Here is a 17,480-nt window from a genome sequence, read left to right on the forward strand (position 1 = left end):
GAGACCAACAAGCCATATTTTTTCCTACATGAGGTTTTATGGCAGCTGAATATGTGGTATAGTGGATAATCACTCTTACTACATGAAAAAGGCTAAACATCAGGGCCATACTACTGTCTGACAAAGAAAAGGATCAATTGGCACTATGAAGATGGAGTGGATATGATCCGAGCTGTAATATTTCCACTCTACAAGAGGAATTATTCTTCAATCATTTAAACTTGATTTGGTTAGATTCACAGACACAGAATCAAAGAAGAATGCTAAGAAAAATCCTCTCTTTCCCTCTTCCCAAAGAAGGCATTACCTGGATATTAAGCACATGCTTTGGAAGGGGGGCCTCAGGCGTCAATGATTCCTCTGGGACCGGTATATTTGCTTTTTGAATTTCTTGTACCAAATATCCTAAGAGAAATAGATTGCAAATAGTTTTACTTAATTTACTTAAGACTGTAATGCACAGAAAATTAAAGGGAACCCATCACAGCCAAAATCAAACACATTTTAACAATCTGACCAGTACAACCTAAACACGTTTAATCAAACTACATATACAGTTTTTTGGAAAAATCCCTTACTTTGTCAAATGGGTTATTTCACTGAGGGAGTCCATACTGACTAACATTCAAATGAGTTCACAAGCATGCTCATATTGTAGCACTGCCCTGAGTATTCTACCTAGAATGCCTAGCTTTAGTAAACTCCTCCACTAGAAGTATCACGAGATTTCCCTATCTTGTCCCCTGCTGGTGATGTTATTATGCAAATGAAGTTCACACACTAACTTCCAGAAAGGTGGCAGCACTACTGAGCAGCAGCTAACGCAGAAGTTTGGCTGGTTTGAAAATAGCTTAGAAGGGTTGCCAGGCAACCAAGGAATTTCAACTGAGCATGTGCGAGATTTCAGAGCTGCATTTGGCTGTGAAGATATAGGTAGGAGGAGGCAGTGAAATCCAAGATGCCTGCCTCAACTAGAACTGCAGTGGAGATAGGGGAGATTTTGCAGAAGGTATAGTGAGCTGATGATTTACATTATTCAAACAATTCTAAGGGCCAGATTTACTAAGGGTCTAAGTGAATTTTCGAAGTTAAAAACTTCGAATTCCGAACAATTTTTTGGGTACTTTGACCATCGAATAAGCCTAAATTCAACTAGAAGTAAAAAAAAGTTTGACTACGAAAATCGAAGTACTGTCTCTTTAAAAAAAGTTTGACTTCGACACTTTGCCATCTTAAACCTGCCGAATTGCTATGTTAGCCTATGGGGACCTCCTAGAACCCACAGCAAACATTTGGCTAAGTCTTTAGAAGTTGAAGGAAAATTGTTCGATTGATCGATGAAATCGTTCGATTCGAACGATTTTCGTTCGACCGAATTTGGACAAATGCGATTAAAAAAAACTTTGACTTCAACAATCGAAGGCAAAGTAATCCAATTCAATGATTGAATTTCGAAGTATTTTCCACTTCGAAATTCGACCCTTGATAAATCTGCCCCTGACTGTTTTAAAAATCTAATTTCTTGAACTTTCACATAGTGTCTTTACTTAGTAAATGATTTTAGTTGTGATTGGTGCCCTTTAAAGGAGAATTCAACCAGTAAATTAAATAACTCAAACCATAAATTAAAAAGTGAAAACCAATTGCAAATTGCCTCCAAATATCATTCTTTGTATCATACTAAAACTTAACTCAAAGGGGAACAACCCTTTAAAAAAATAAATAAATAAATAAAAGCCCTGGACCACATACTTATACTGGAGCACCCCCCCCCCCTTGAATGCATACATACATACATACTCTGCCCACAAAAAAGTAACAGAGAGGTTGTCATTTTCATGTGTTCTGTTTACATGTGCTACAATCTCTGCAGGGATCGAGATTTCCAGTGGGTAACAACACTGTATGCGACAGTGACCTTAGTATAGCGTTCCATTTCATGCAAACCACTCTGCACCAACCATGACCAATGCACAATAATCTCACAAAAATCATCTCAGCCCACATTCTCCAGCAGCAATCCCATGTTGGGTTTTGGTTAGAATTACGCTTTGATGACTATTCAAATGATCAGAAATGTCTCAAAATTGATTGCTATAAGTAGCCATCACATCAATACAATAAAAATCCCATAATATCTGAATCAAGTATTCGTGACTATGCTCCATGTATGTAAAGAGGGTTTATTTGTGAAAACATAAATCAGCTTTGTCAGTTTCCTATTTCAGGGAAATAAGAATATTTTAAGTGTCCAGTGAACGCAGAAATTATTTCTTGAAAATGTATTCAGCAACATATTATCCACGTATATGGAATTTACTGGAAAACTGCCAGGCAAGTGATAACAACTGCTGTTTGACATAGGTTTGCTTACGTTCAAGCTGAATATTTAGAATGTGTGCTGCCATTGAGAATATCATTTTTTCCAAGAAGTTGGCACAGAAAAAAAAAAAATCTCATTAGATATAACAAGTCATGTTTTCTCCAGAGACCCAACAATGTGACTTTCATTAAGACCCACGCTAAAAAGCACAACATAGATCTCGCTTAAAGAGACACATGCTCATTTATGAAACAGCATACAAGATCTGTTTTTATATATAAGAAATGAACTAAAGTTACACAGAAAATGAAATTTATGTGATATTCCAAGTGCTGTTTTCAGCAGACTTAAAGAGATAGTTCACCTTAATTCTGAGATATTTTGCAATTGGTCTTCATTTTTTATTTCTGTGGTCAATGAACGGTTTCATTTGCAAATCTAAGAATCAAGGTAAAAATCGAAGCCAACATTTTTACTGTAGTTGCATTAGTGGCATTAGTGATACCAAAACCAGATTGCATTTTAAAATTAAAGCTTAAATAAAAAGAAAAATAATTTGAGATGATTATAACAACTGAAGGCTAAACTGAAGAATGTCACTCTTTAACATCATAAAAATAGGATTATCCACTTAAATAAAAATATAATTACGTTGGATGTCTCAGACACCATCTGAAATACATCAATGAATTAGAATATGCAAAACTGATCTCACACAGGTAAACAGTTTTTGCACCTTCTCCTGGTGAGCCTAAAATCAGGCCTCTATTGTATATAAACAATTGGCTGAGCATTTCATATAAGAGTATTAACCCTTTAAGTGCCAGCAGAATTTCACATTTTGGTTACGCGAAATGCCAGCCGTTTTTGAAACATTTTGTGCTCTCTCACTTTAGGGGCATTTTCTGAGGGGAAACCTATAGTTTACCTAGGAAAACTACACATTGTTTTTTTCGGTAGAAACTGAGCTTTCTAAATCTGCCTGAGTTTTCATGTATTTCCACCTGTGCAAAAAAATTTATAGTGCTAAATACCAAAAAAAAATGAAAAATTACCATTTTTCATCTTATATCAATTTATACCAGAAAAATATTTCATTTTACGGATGAAAATCCAACTGATTTGGAAAGCCTTATGTCTCTCGAACGTGCCAATACCAGATATGTATAGTTTTAGGGAGATTTAGGATTTCTGTACAGCAAAAACTCCCGGCAGTATATTACCGAATTTTGAAAGCACTAAGGCAGAAAACGGCATGCTTTAGATTCCAAGGCAAAAAATCCTGAAACCGTAGGTTTACCCCAGAAAACCATACATTTTTGAAAAGTACACATACTGCCGATTACAAAATGGGTAACTATGTCTCTCTACTCCCAACTACCAAACATAAAAGCTTGTCTGAACATAGCGGTTTTTCAAAAAAAAATTCAAAATTCTGAAAAATCATTTCAAAGGTTTTATTTTGCTGCTCCGCATATCCCAAACTATATTAGGTACCAAGAAAAAGCACCTGAAATATGATTGCCAGGGGTCCACTGAACAATTTGATACCCATTATGCATAGGTTTACCAAAGTATCTGGCATTTAGAGACACCAATATGTAGTTAGCACATCCAAATTGTTCAGGACTTTACTTCAGCTACTGAGAAATCAACACATTGACTGCATTTTTTGTGGGGTAAAAACACAGAAATATATGTTTACCCCCCAAACCCATATATTTTTGAAAAGTACACATGCTACAGAATCTAAAATGGGTACCCATGCCTTTCTGCTCCAAACTACTGAGTCGCAAGGCTTTCCCACAATTGTCGGTTTTGGTGAAATATCTGAAAATTTCCTCAAAGCTTCAACTTCCCAGCACCATATCGCCCATGTATCATTACGTACTAAGAAAAAGCACCCTAAATATGATTGCCAGGGTTCCTCTGAACATTTTGGTGGTCATTGTTCATAAGTTTACCAAAGTATCTGGCATTTAGAGGCCCCAAAATGAAGTTAGCGCATACAAGCAGTCCCGTGGGTAACTTCAGCTAATGAAAGATCAACACATTGACTGCATTTTTGTGGGGTAAAAACACAGAAATATATGTTTACCCCCCAAAACCCATATATTTTTGGAAAGTACACATTCTACCGAATCTAAAATGGGTACCCATGCCTTTCTGCTCCAAACTACTGAGTCGCAAGGCTTTCCCACAATTGTCGGTTTTGGTGAAATATCTGAAAATTGCCTCAAAGCTTCAACTTCCCAGCACCATATCACCCATGTATCGTTACGCACCAAGAAAAAGCACCCTAAATATGATTGCCAGGGTTCCTCCAAACAGTTTGGTGGCCATTGTTCATAGGTTTACCAAAGTATCTGGCATTTAGAGGCCTCAAAATGAAGTTAGCGGATACAAATAGTCCTGTGGGTAACTTCATCTAATGAAAAATCAACACATTGACTGCATTTTTGTGGGGTAAAAACACAGAAATATATGTTTACCCCCCAAACCCATAAATTTTTGGAAAGTACACATTCTACAGAATCTAAAATGGGTACCCATGCCTTTCTGCTCCAAACTACTGAGTCGCAAGGCTTTCCCAAAGTTGTCAGTTTTGGTGAAATATCTGAAAATTGCCTCAAAGCTTCAACTTCCCAGCACCATATCACCCATGTGTCATTACGTACTAAGAAAAAGCACCCTAAATATGATTGCCAGGGTTCCTCTGAACATTTTGGTGGCCATTGTTCATAAGTTTACCAAAGTATCTGGCATTTAGAGACCCCAAAATGATGTTAGCGCATACAAACAGTCCCGTGGGTAACTTCAGCTAATGAAAAATCAACACATTGACTGCATTTTTGTGGGGTAAAAACACAGAAATATATGTTTACCCCCCAAACCCATACATTTTTGGAAAGTACACATTCTACAGAATCTAAAATGGGTACCCATGCCTTTCTGCTCCAAACTACTGAGTCGCAAGGTTTTGCCAAATTTGGCGGTTTTGGTGAAATATCTGGAAATTGCCTCAAAGCTTCAACTTTCCAGCATCGTATTGTCCATGTATCATTACCAGCATAAAGCATCTTAAATATAAACATATGGGTCTACTAAACAGTTTGATACCCAATGTGCATAGATATACCAAACTATGTGGCGCACAGAGACCCCCAAATGACAATATGTATAGACATTTTCACGGCTGACGCGCTGGCTGCTGCAATATAACCACCCGGTGTGTGTATTATGCAACATTAGCCCACCTAACAGTACAGAACCCCAGAAAACCATATATTTTCAGAAAGTACACATTCTGACGAATCCAATATGGGTAAATAAGTGTTTCTACTGCAAACTGCCAAACTGCAAAGCAATGCTGAACATAACGGTTTTTATCAAATTTCGGAAAATCGTCACAAAGCTTGAAATTTACCCCATTATATGCCACACATTTCGTAACGTATCAGCATAAAACATCCTAAATATGAACGCCAGGGGTCTACTGAACACTTTGATGCCCAATATGCATAGATATACCAAACTATGTGGCGCACAGAGACCCCCAAATGACAATAGTGTATATACATTTTCACGGCTGACGCGCTGGCTGCTGCAATATAAGCACCCGGTGTGTGTATTATGCAACATTAGACCCCCCTAACAGTACAGAGACCCCAGAAAACCATATATTTTCAGAAAGTACACATTCTGACGAATCCAATATGGGTAAATAAGTGTTTCTACTGCAAACTGCCAAACTGCAAAGCAATGCTGAACGTAACGGTTTTTATCAAATTTCTGAAAATCGTCACAAAGCTTGAATTCTACCGCATTATATGCCCCACATTTCGTAACTTATGAGCATAAAACATCCTAAATATGAACGCCAGGGGTCTACTGAACACTTTGATGCCCAATATGCATAGATATACCAAACTATGTGGCGCACAGAGACCCCCAAATGGATATATAGTAAATAAAATTTAGAAGGCAAAACAAAATAAGGCAGTAAAGAGTGAAATGCAAAAAAATCCAATAAAACCACAAAAATCAATGTTTTTTTTCCAGACTAGTGTTATCGGCCGTCAGAATCACAGTTTGAATATTTTAGCTGGGCCAAACAGGTTATACGGCTAGAAACAAGTGAACACAACATACGCAGAGCTGAAAATGCAATAAAATGGCTAAAAATTCAATAAAATGGCTAAAAATGCACCAAAATACCAAAAATTGCAATATAATCACCGAAATAACATAAAAAAGATATTGCACAGTACGGTTAGCGAATACGCTATTCGTAATGGCAATAAAACATTTTTTTCAGCCAAAAAAAGAAACGATGCGATAAGAAAAAAAAAAAAGCCACAATGCCATGTATGTGCGTGTGCGTGTGTACAAATGGTAAATTACATGTTATGTGCGCGTGTGTGCGTGTGCACATGTGTGTAAGTGCAGTGAGTGTAAGTGACCCCCCCAATCCCCAAAAATTTATGTGTAAGTGTGTGTAAGTGTGAATCTAAGTGTGTATTACTGTAATAAGTGTGTGTTGGTGTGTTTGTGTGTGTAATTGTTGCACTAACCTGAAAAAGTCGCTGGAGACTGTTGCAGGCGATCTGGAAGGGCCCCAGGAAGAGATCTGCGACGTCCTCTGTGTGCCTGTGCTGTGGGGGCGGAGATATCCAGCGCGGTGTAGGCTGCAGCAGCAGGACACGTAAGTTACACGTGCCTGCTGCTGTTTTTGGGCCCCTGGGCGATCGCGCCCCAGGGGCCACTCGATCCCCTGCTCTGCTCGTTGCCTAGGGGCAGGGGATCGATGCGGAACGGAGCGAGCGGCTCTAACAGCCGCTCCTCCGCTCCAGAACCCGGAAGTGCTGCAGAACGTAGAATCTACGTTCTGTGGCATTTCAAGTTACTTTTCCACAGAACGTAGATTCTACGTTCTGTGGCACTTAAAGGGTTAAAGTGACACTGTCCTTTTACATCTTCTAATGTTGCTATGGTATTTTTTTTTTTTTTTCTAACATACATACCCAGTATTCTCTCCATCTCTTCACACTTCTTTACTTCACCAACATATTTTCTCTGAAAGGCACTTACTTGTGGGTTTAACTATCAAAAAAAGGAAGAATATTATGTTATCACAAAAGCAATAATTTTGGAAACACTGTGATACAAACTTGGACAATAATAAAATGCATATTTATTGCTTCATATGTCAAACAAGACTGCAATGAAGCATGCCCTTGCTGCACTGCAATGTATAAGGTGACAGGCTGGTAGTCATTTTTGCATTGGTACTCCAAATGAGCATGAAGGCTGGAGAAAGAAGGAAGGTGTCTTCAATCCAGAAGTAATGAAGAATAATAGTAAATGAGTAAAAGTAGTAAAGTTTATGTATTTCAGATAAAACGTGTCAATTTATATTAAACTTGTTCCAAACAATAAGGGAAGCAAACCCTGTACCCGAACAGGGAGGGGACTGAAGCCAGAAAAACTATTTCCTTCTATTATCTTAAGATTTACTTGATTCTACTAATTAATGATAAAAAGTCTTCTGATGAAATATCATGTTGTTACCAGAATGTATTATTAATCATATATACTTTTGTATTTGCCATGAGTCTTCTTACCCAGCTACTGGTGTTATGAAACAAAACAGTAAGTACACGACACATAACAAAGGTGTGGTGCCCCTTACAGAAGAAAAGACAGCTCTCCCCATGTGTTGTCAAACATAAATAATGTTTTAATCTACTTCACTTCATCAACCTGTCTAGAGGCTGTTACATTTGCAAAAGGAGGCTCAACTAAGTATTGATGTAATATCTCTCTTGGGGTGCCCACATTTATGCACCTCTCTAATTTTGTTATGATGCATATTGCATATTTTCTGTTAATTCAATAAACTTTATGTCACTGCTGAAATACTACTGTTTCCATAAGGCATGTTATATATTAAAAGGAAGTTGTTACTTTGAAAGCTCAGCCAATTATAAACAAAACTCCAAAGAATTGAGAGAAGTTCCCAAACTTTTTCATATGACTGTATATCTAAATATTTATATATAACCAGCAAGTTACACAGCACTTGTAATCTTACAACAAATTAACATACAAAGATTGTAGAGTAAAAATAAGATAAGAATAAAAAAAAATGTAAAGGGGCACTGGTTTTATACAATTGTGGCTAAAACTGGTACATCCTAGCGGTTCCAGGATATATATATAATACAACACTCAAATGAATTCCTGGTGAAAGAACATGGAAAAGTAGAATGTGTAACATGGCACACTAGCCTCATCATTCATTCAACATCGCCTTAAATATATTCAGCATTTAATAACTATTCATTCGTGGAAGGGATTTCTAAGGATTTTCCATGAACCTAATGAATTCTTATAAACTTTTAGACTGATTATCTTTCCAACTGAAGGGAGTGAATGTATTTAATGCACTCACACTGTGTGTGTGTGTGTATATACACACACACACACACACACACCTCCTGTTCCAAGTTCCCCTTTTTATCCTTTTGCTCTCAAGAACTAAAAACTAATAAGGGGTCATTTTTGAAGTTTACACTTCTTTTTTTGTCTTTTTTTAGGGATGTGAAATAGTCATGGTTCCCCCTATAATCTTGAAAGTCACCCCCCCAAGAGTAGCTGGGAGGGAGAGCTATATTCCTTTTAAGATTAAAGTTCCTCTATTGGTCAGGAATGTCAGGTGTTTTTATTCTTCAAAAGGGTTTTCACAAACAAGAGATTCCCTATAGGATTATCCAACCCAATTCTGCATACCTGGCAAGGCAAGGGACTATACAATTTAAGAACCTTATAAAAAGAAACTTTGAACTGCTCTTTCCAACAGTAGTGAAGGAAAAATTCCCTTTTACATGTTCATTCACCTGCCTTTGTCTACTAATAGAACAGTGTAACAAACTGTAACCCACAGCACCTTATTACCCCTCTGAATTGTGTCTGTATGTTACCCTTCCATTTAGACTGTAAGCCCTACGGGGTAGGGTCCTCTAGCCTTTTGTTTACTTGACACTGAGCACTTAATCTGCATTGTAATTATATTTTATATTTTTGTGAATTGTATTCTAATAATGCACTTATTGTTACTTTTTATTCCAATGACCCCTTTTTTGTTACTACTAATTTAATGTCTTGTTGTACAGTGCTTTGCCCTCAAGGAGCGCTTTACAAATAAAAATATACATACATACATACATACTAATATAACATTTCGCAAGACACATAATTCACAGGTTAAAGGAAACAAAGATAATATGGTAAATAATCTTTGGAAAGAAAGCACCACAAAACGATCAATCACACATATATACCACACATTATGAATAGGTATAAATATAGACATGGCAGAAACATCTCTATTTATATAGACATCCACAAATCTCATACATATAAAACAAAACTACTACAATTCATATTCAACGCCTGAAAATCGATTCAAATTGGGAGGTCTTCCCTCAGCCAGGTGCATTCGATGCCTAGCCTCTAAAGCAAACCTCTTACATATGTTTTGGCTGTGTTTGAAAATACAAACCTTCTGGCTGGAAGTCACCTAATATTGGATGCAGATGTCAATAAACCAATTGAATCACCCATAGATTGGGTCCTGTTTAGTAACGGAAAATCCTAACCACAACTAAAGGTAGAAAAACATCTGGCAGGTAGGTTGGTAGCACCATCTCAAAAGGCCATACTTCACCAATGGCTTTCTACAGAAGCGCCATCAATTACACTCACCAGACAGAAACTATATCACATTTTCCATATGGAAGTTAAAAAATGTTTTAACAGCCTTCCACAACAGGCCAGAAATGCTACAGGATTCCCCCCCCCCCCTAACAGGCTTTTGGCATGCTACTTATTTTTGCTTTCTTTAATGAAAAATAAATCTATCTCCAATATACTTTAAAGGAGAAGGAAAGGTCTTCTTCCACTTGGGGGTGCCAAATGTTAGGCAACCCCGAATGATCGTATATACTTACCTGAAACCCCGGGACACTGCTCCTATCAGCAGAAAAACTGCACCAGCCTGGGGTTCTTCCAGCGAGCACCACAGAGCAATGCTCTTCCGGCGGAAGAGAAGTGCTCTGTGGTGCTCGCTAGAAGAACCCCGGGCCGGTGCAGTTTTCTTCTGATAGGAGCACCAGCCTGGGCTTTCCGGTAAGTATATAAAGTTACTTGGGGGTGCCTAACATTTGGCACCACCAAGTGGAAGAAGACTTCCTTCTCCTTTAATTTAAAAATGTGTACCATTTTTTATAAGAAACCTGACTGTATGTAATGAAATTCCCCCTTCATTTTACTTGCTCTGACAGCTGCAGATAGGAAACTTCAGACGGTCCCTAACTGCTCTGCAGGGAAACGATCATACTTTCAAACGGCAGGGGGGAATTCCCCCCACCTTACTTCCCAGAACTTGAGCAGATTTGTTTGTTTCCCTGTAGAGCAGCCGACGACTGTGTAGAGAATTGTATCCGCAGAACCAGTGCAGTCTGCATATTCTGATTATTAATCAGTGTATCGACTTCTATGGCAGATATTATTTGACTTGTACTGCTTTGATAATTTATGATGATCCCTAAGCTTAACTTCCCAACTGAAGCCCAGACCAAACTGAATATGTGTCTTGGTCTTGCAAAGATGTTTAACAAAGTTACAAGATGACAGCCCCCTGCAGACAACTATGAAAACATAAATCATTTGTTTAATTAGGCTTTTGGTGCAGTAAGTTCATTTCTAGCATTATTCTATTTTAGACTTTAGTTCCCCTTTAAGGTAAACCAAATTTAGCCTGTGAAGATCTGAACATAATCTCAGAAATCCTTTTATGTGACTATATAATGTTATGTTAATTTAATTTTGTTTCGTTCTCCCTTTTCCTGTTTTCTTTGACTTTACATTTGTATTCTTATGTATCGTTAATCGGATATATACCAGATCTGCTAACTGTTGTACATGTCGGAAAAAGCTAATATAGACAATATTACAAAAAAAAGGGGGGAGATTCATTGTGTGGTTTTGCCTCTTTATACCCAACTTCCTGGAGGGGTTGGATGAGCCTGAGGTGCAGGTAGGCCTTAGATCAGGGATCCCCAACCTTTAGAACCGGTGAGCAACATTCAGAAGTAAAAGGAGTTGGGGAGCAACACTAGCATGAAAAATGTTCTTGGGATGCCAAATAAGGGCTGTGATTGGCCATTGTACCATCTTTAAATATCATCCAAATAGACTATACTATGTCCAACAGACTAATAACAGATTATTAGGTGTACATTAGTTGCTTGTAATTCCTGCTCTGCTCAGACTCGCCCCTCGCTCAAGTAGGTTGATGGCAGGTAAAGCTTAAAATACAATATCATCTTCCCACAGTACAGCAATGTGTGTTGAAGGTGTGGTTTACCTTTAAGTTAACTTTTAGTATATTATAGAATGGCCAGTGCTAAGCAACTTTTCAATTGGTCTTCATGATTTATTTTGTATAGTTTTTTTAATTATTTGACTTATTCCTCTGACTCTTTCCAACTTTCAAATAGGGGTCACTGACCCAATCTAAAAACAAATGTTTTGTTAAGCTACACATTTACTGTTGCTGCTACTTCCAATTACTCATATTTCTATTCAGTTCCACTCCATTCATATTCCAGTCTCTTATTCAACTCAGTGCATGGTTGATAGTGTAATTTGGACCCTAGCAACAAGATTGCTGAAATTGCAAACTGGAGAGCTGCTGAATAAAAAGCTAAATAACACAAAAACCCCAAATAATAAAAAATAAAAACCAATTGCAAATTGCCTCAGAATATCACTCTCTACATCATACTAAAAAGTTAACGGAAAGGTGAACATTTAAGGCAGGAATAGTCTTTAATGGCAGTTGGTACACTAGCAAAGGATGGCTTTAAGACACCAGAGCTAAGCTGACGTTTGTGGGTCCCCACATGAACCCCAAGAAATGTCTAATAGGGCTACCCTCAACAAGTGAGCAGAGAGTAGAAAAGAGGTCAAGGCACCCCATCCTACCAGTTGGAAAAGTCCCAGCTGATTAAAATGAGGGTTCTGTCATTTGTGGGGGACATGAAAATCAAAATCAAGTTACAGCAGAGGACAGGTGTTAATGTATGACCCCAGTTCTTGTGGGCACTGTGCAAATTCCCCTTTTTCCTATTTTTAAAAAGACCCGGCATTACTATATTTGTTAGTACTCTACGCGCGCTATGTACCCCCACATATGGCCTCCTTTAAATATTACAAATCCTGAAAGACAGTCCTCGATACCAACTATATTGTGGACCTTATAACTCAATATCCAGTGTTGATTGTCGCTGTTAATACGCACACACAGCGCAATGAGTACCGTAGAACATGTAATACTCACGTCTCTGAACTCAGCCAGTCCCATCTCCCCCAACTCGCTGACACAGTCATACGCTGAGCCGGACTGCAGGAAAAGCTGGGCCAGGCACATAGCCTCACTGCGAAACAACGAGCCCATTCTGAAATTGGAGCAGAGGTGAATGAAAGGTTCCTGTTCTAAAAATTCCACTATTTCACTTAAAACGTCATTCTTCAAAACCTTATTTTTCTAAACTCTCGGAGTTTTCAAATCTTCTCACAACTAACGCTCGCTATTTCCAGTCTCTTTCCACGTCGCTTCCCGTCCGACTCTTCTCACGGTGGAACACAAATCCACACTTCCGCGTTCCTTACCCTTTTCCTGCGACCGTCCACGTGGTACTTTCAGTAACCAATGAATAAGCGCTTTGCTGTTCACGTCATTTTTTCGCTCTGTGGGGAACTAACTTTTGATGCAGATCGTTTTGCTCTTAATTTGCATTATGATCAGTGGCGTAACTAGATGTTACTGGGCCCCACAGCAAATTAATTTTAGGGCCCCTAACATATCCTGAGATTGTCATGTTCTACCATATGTTGACGTTTCTCATTAATTAGGGCCTTATGGGGGCTAGGGTTGCCACCTGACTCAGATTTTACCTGCCTGGTCTGTAAAAATGATGGTTGATGCTAATGTTATTAATAGGAAAAAAAGATATATAAATAGGAAGGCCGGTATCTTTTCCAGAAAAGGTGCCAACCCTAATGGGGGGCCCTAATACCTCTTGGGCCCCCTGCAGTCACAGGGTCTGCTTCCTCTGTAGTTACACCCCTGATTATGACTTCATTATTTTTTGTGTTCATTATTTTTTTGTTATTCCTGTAGCTACCTCTAATTTCTAGCATCTCACTAAAATGGTTGTTGACCTTTTAGGTTAACTTTTAGTATGTCATAGAATGGCCAATTATAAGCAACCGTTCAATTGCCCTTTTCTTTGTCCAGCTTTCAAATGAGGGTCACTGACCCCACCTAAAAAAACAAATGCTCTATAAGGCTACACATGTATTATTATTGTTACTTTTTATGACTACTCATCTTGCTATTCAGTCCCTCTCCTATTCATATTCCAGTCTCTTATTCAAATGTGTTGCTAGGTTAATTTTGACCATAGCAACCAGAGTGCTGAAAATGCAAACTAAAGAATTGCTGAATTAAAAGCTAACTCAAAACCCACAAATTATAAAAGATGAAAACCAGGTGCATATTGTCTCAGAATATCACTCTCTACATCATATTAAAAGGTAACTCAAAGGTGATCAACCACTTTAACCTATAGGTTAGTGGCTGGGAAGTTGGTGTATAGAAGATGGATTAGAGAGTGTCTGTCTTTTGGTTGCTGGGGTCAATACAGCATTTAAATTGCAGTCTGAAAAAAGCTGAATATTATAGCAATACCATGAAAAAATACAAACTATAATAAATATATAATTTTTTTTTAATGTTACAACACTTGCAATACAAATATTGGTACATTATATTATCTATCTGCAGACAAGTACTAACAGTAGCCAATGGGATTAGCTCCTCTGATGAGTCGCCCAATAGGCAGACATGAAGTAGGCAGACTGGGGGGGGAGACATGAAGTAGGCTAAAAGCTATGTTTGGATGTATTAATATGAACTTTTACTGTTGATGAAATGCACACATAAATGTTTTAAGTAAGAAACTGTGCATGTTTCTAAGTTATATGTAACAGGTGGTAGTGGACCCATGCACAGTTCTTGCTATTAAGATAGCATACACCTAGGGTTGCCACCCGGCCGTTATTTTACTGGCCTAGCCAGTAAAACACCGGCCAGGGCCGGGATTACAAATTTACCGTCAATGTAGCAGCCGGTATTCGTACAGGCCTATCTCCCTCCTTAACTGTGACGTTAAGATTTTTGCCAAACTCATTGCCAACAGACTTAAATTGATAACACCTGATCTGGTACATCCGGACCAGACGGGCTTCATGCCCTCTAAGGCCACGGATATCAATGTGAGACGTCTCTTTACTAACCTAGCGATTCAGCATGACAGTATGGGAAATAGAATTGTAGTGTCCCTCGATACAGCGAAGGCCTTTGACACGGTCCAGTGGCAATACTTGTGGGAGGTATTAGCTCGGTACAAGCTAGGTCCTAAACTTCAGAAGTGGATTCAGCTTCTGTATGCGCACCTGAGGGCCTAGGTATTGGTCAATGGACAAATATCCGATAGCATTTCTCTAGGAAGGGGCACCCGCCAGGGGTGTCCTCTTTCGCCTTTGCTTTTTGCCCTGGCTATAGAACCCCTGGCCATTAGAATACGGGCGAATGAGGATATACAGGGCCTTTGTGTAGGTAACCTGATTGAAAAAATCTCCCTATACGCTGACGATATGCTTGTCTATCTGGCCAACTCGGGTGCAGCCCTTGAAACTCTCTTGGCAACTATTTCTGAATTTGGACATTACTCTGGTCTGAAAATAAATCGCACTAAGTCGGTGGTGTTCCCCATAGATCCCCTTCCTCCGGATTCGCCGGGCACCTTACTACAACTCAAGGTTGTGAACTCATTTAAATACCTGGGTATAGTGATCCATAAAGACCTTAATAGGTATGTACAACTTAATTTAGATCCAGTAGTGCAGACCCTGACTAACAAAGTTGCTGTTTGGCAAGACCTACCTCTTTCTTTACCAGGCAAAATTAATATGTTAAAAATGTTCCTTTTACCCAAATTTCTATATACTCTCCACAACTCTCCCATAACCCCGCAGGCCCATTGGTTCACCAGACTAGACAAAATAATTAGAAATTTCTTATGGGCAGGGGAACATCCCCGATTAAACTTTAAGGTGTTACAGCCAGCTTCTGGAGGAGGCCTAGCTTTACCTAATCTTAAACTCTACTTCCTTGCGGCCCAGTTGGTTTATGCCCACTGGTGGATTGTCCCTGATAGAAGCAACTCAGCGGTGGTGTTAGAGGCAGCAGTATTAGGCTCCTTTGAGGCCCTTGCCAAACTCCCTTACCGAGGTGTCTCCCCATATCACGTGACCACTACCCCTATGCAAACAGTGGTGAAAGCATTTCAGAAATCCCTAGAACTGGTTCGAGGAACCTCCACCACCTGGTCCCCCCATACCCCGCTATGGGGTAATAATCACCTCCCTCATTTACGCTCACTCCCAGACATCGCCCGGTGGGCACAGATTGGGATTAAAACTCTTGGTGATATCGTCATGGGGGGTGACTGTAAGAGCTTTGCCACAATCCAACAGGAATTCCACCCCCACCCAGATATGTTGTTTCGGTATTTCCAATTACGTCATGCTTTCAACGTGCAATTCCCAATAAAGCCTGTGGATTTAAAGGTATCGTCCCTTGAGTCCTACCTGCACAGGTTAGACTTGCCAAAACCACTATCCTGGTTATATACGATACTATCTACCGCTGGTCCCTCTCCCCTTGAAAGAGTAAAGGGCAAATGGCAAGCAGACATTCCTGACCTGGTTGATGAAAAATGGAAGGACGCACTACAGCTTGTAACAGCACTATCAATGTCTATGAGGGACAGGCTTATACAAATTAAATTTTTAAATAGAGTTTACTTAACCCCATACCGCCTGGCTAAGATATATGATACGGTCTCGGACCTGTGCCCTAAGTGCAGAGTGGAACCTGGTACTCTGTTTCATGTGTTTTGGTCCTGTCCAATAATTCAGAGTTTTTGGAGTGCAGTCCTCCAATACTTGAATGAAAAGCTTGCACTCCCCAGCATACGTTCGCCAGAAACCTGGTTGGGGATAATAGGGGATCTGCAGCTGCACCCATATACTAGATTATGTTATTTACAGCTCCTGTATTATGCTAAGAAAGCCATATTAATGCACTGGAAATCGCTCAACCCTCCCACGTTACAATATTGGAAAACTCTGGTAAATGACTCTCTCTCGAATCAGAAACTGACCTATCTCTCGAGAGTATGCCCCGCGAAATTTGAAGCGATCTGGGGTACTTGTTTGTCTGTCCAAGATGGTTAAATGCCTATACACTAATTTATTGGATGTATCATTTTATACCTTACCCCCCCTCCCCTCTCTCTTTTTTAACTTTCTCCCTTTTCTGTCTCTTTATTGTTCTTAACTGTGTTATGTTTAAAATTCTAAATAAAAAACTTTTAAAAAAAAATGTAGCAGCCGGTAATTTGTAATACCATTTACAAAAGCCCTTGCGTGCCGGTGAAAACTTACATTTTTGTGGCCCTGCCATTTTGCGGCACTATCCCCGTTGCCCGCTCCTTTTTGCGTCATTGTCCGCCCCTTTAGTTCCCGCCCCGACCAGTAATTTTTTTTTTTTTTTAAATGTGGCAACCCTACTTACACCCCAAAAACGATTTTTTTTTCTACGGGATGAGTACGCTGTAGGAGACTCTAGCCACAGCTTTTATATGTTGAACACTTGTGAAAAACAAAAAAAATCAGCCAGAGACAATGAATAGGAAAACCATAGCCACCAAATGAACATACATTATAGGCCTTATATCTATTAGCCCAAATCACTGGCTCAGTCAGAAACATGCAAACCTCTTTTACACAAAGCTTTGTGAGTTTTCTATTGCCTAGGTGTATAATTCATTAATAAAGTATTAGGCTAGTGCCACACAGGGCTGATTCTCAACCTGCAGACTGAGAATCAGCCGATCTGTGGACCTCTGCCCGCTCTTGTGCCTACACTCGCAGGCAGGGCCGTATTTATATCTGCTTTATT

The 17,480-nt window shown here is 39.1% G+C and overlaps 1 protein-coding gene across 3 annotated transcripts in view; it reads right to left on the bottom strand.

Moving 5' to 3' along the window:
* The window catches only part of atp6v0a2.L (ATPase H+ transporting V0 subunit a2 L homeolog), a 42,925-nt gene extending 29,846 nt beyond the window's left edge, over positions 1–13,079 (bottom strand). Inside the window, exons 1-4 of one of the 3 annotated variants that reach the window (XM_018262740.2) lie at positions 13,061–13,079; positions 12,729–12,846; positions 7,348–7,426; positions 308–405 (exon numbers count right to left, since the gene is read on the bottom strand). In XM_018262740.2, the coding sequence (XP_018118229.1) occupies positions 308–405; positions 7,348–7,426; positions 12,729–12,845 (294 nt within the window). In that variant the 5' untranslated portion in view covers position 12,846; positions 13,061–13,079. Of the gene's footprint in view, positions 1–307; positions 406–7,347; positions 7,427–12,728; positions 12,847–12,926 lie in introns of all 3 variants that reach the window. The other 2 variants (XM_018262723.2, XM_018262731.2) reach the window with 2 other exon arrangements.
* Between the last annotated feature and the right edge of the window lie 4,401 nt (positions 13,080–17,480).

Source organism: Xenopus laevis, chromosome 1L (genome assembly GCF_017654675.1).
Source record: "Xenopus laevis strain J_2021 chromosome 1L, Xenopus_laevis_v10.1, whole genome shotgun sequence".
NCBI lineage: Eukaryota > Metazoa > Chordata > Amphibia > Anura > Pipidae > Xenopus > Xenopus laevis.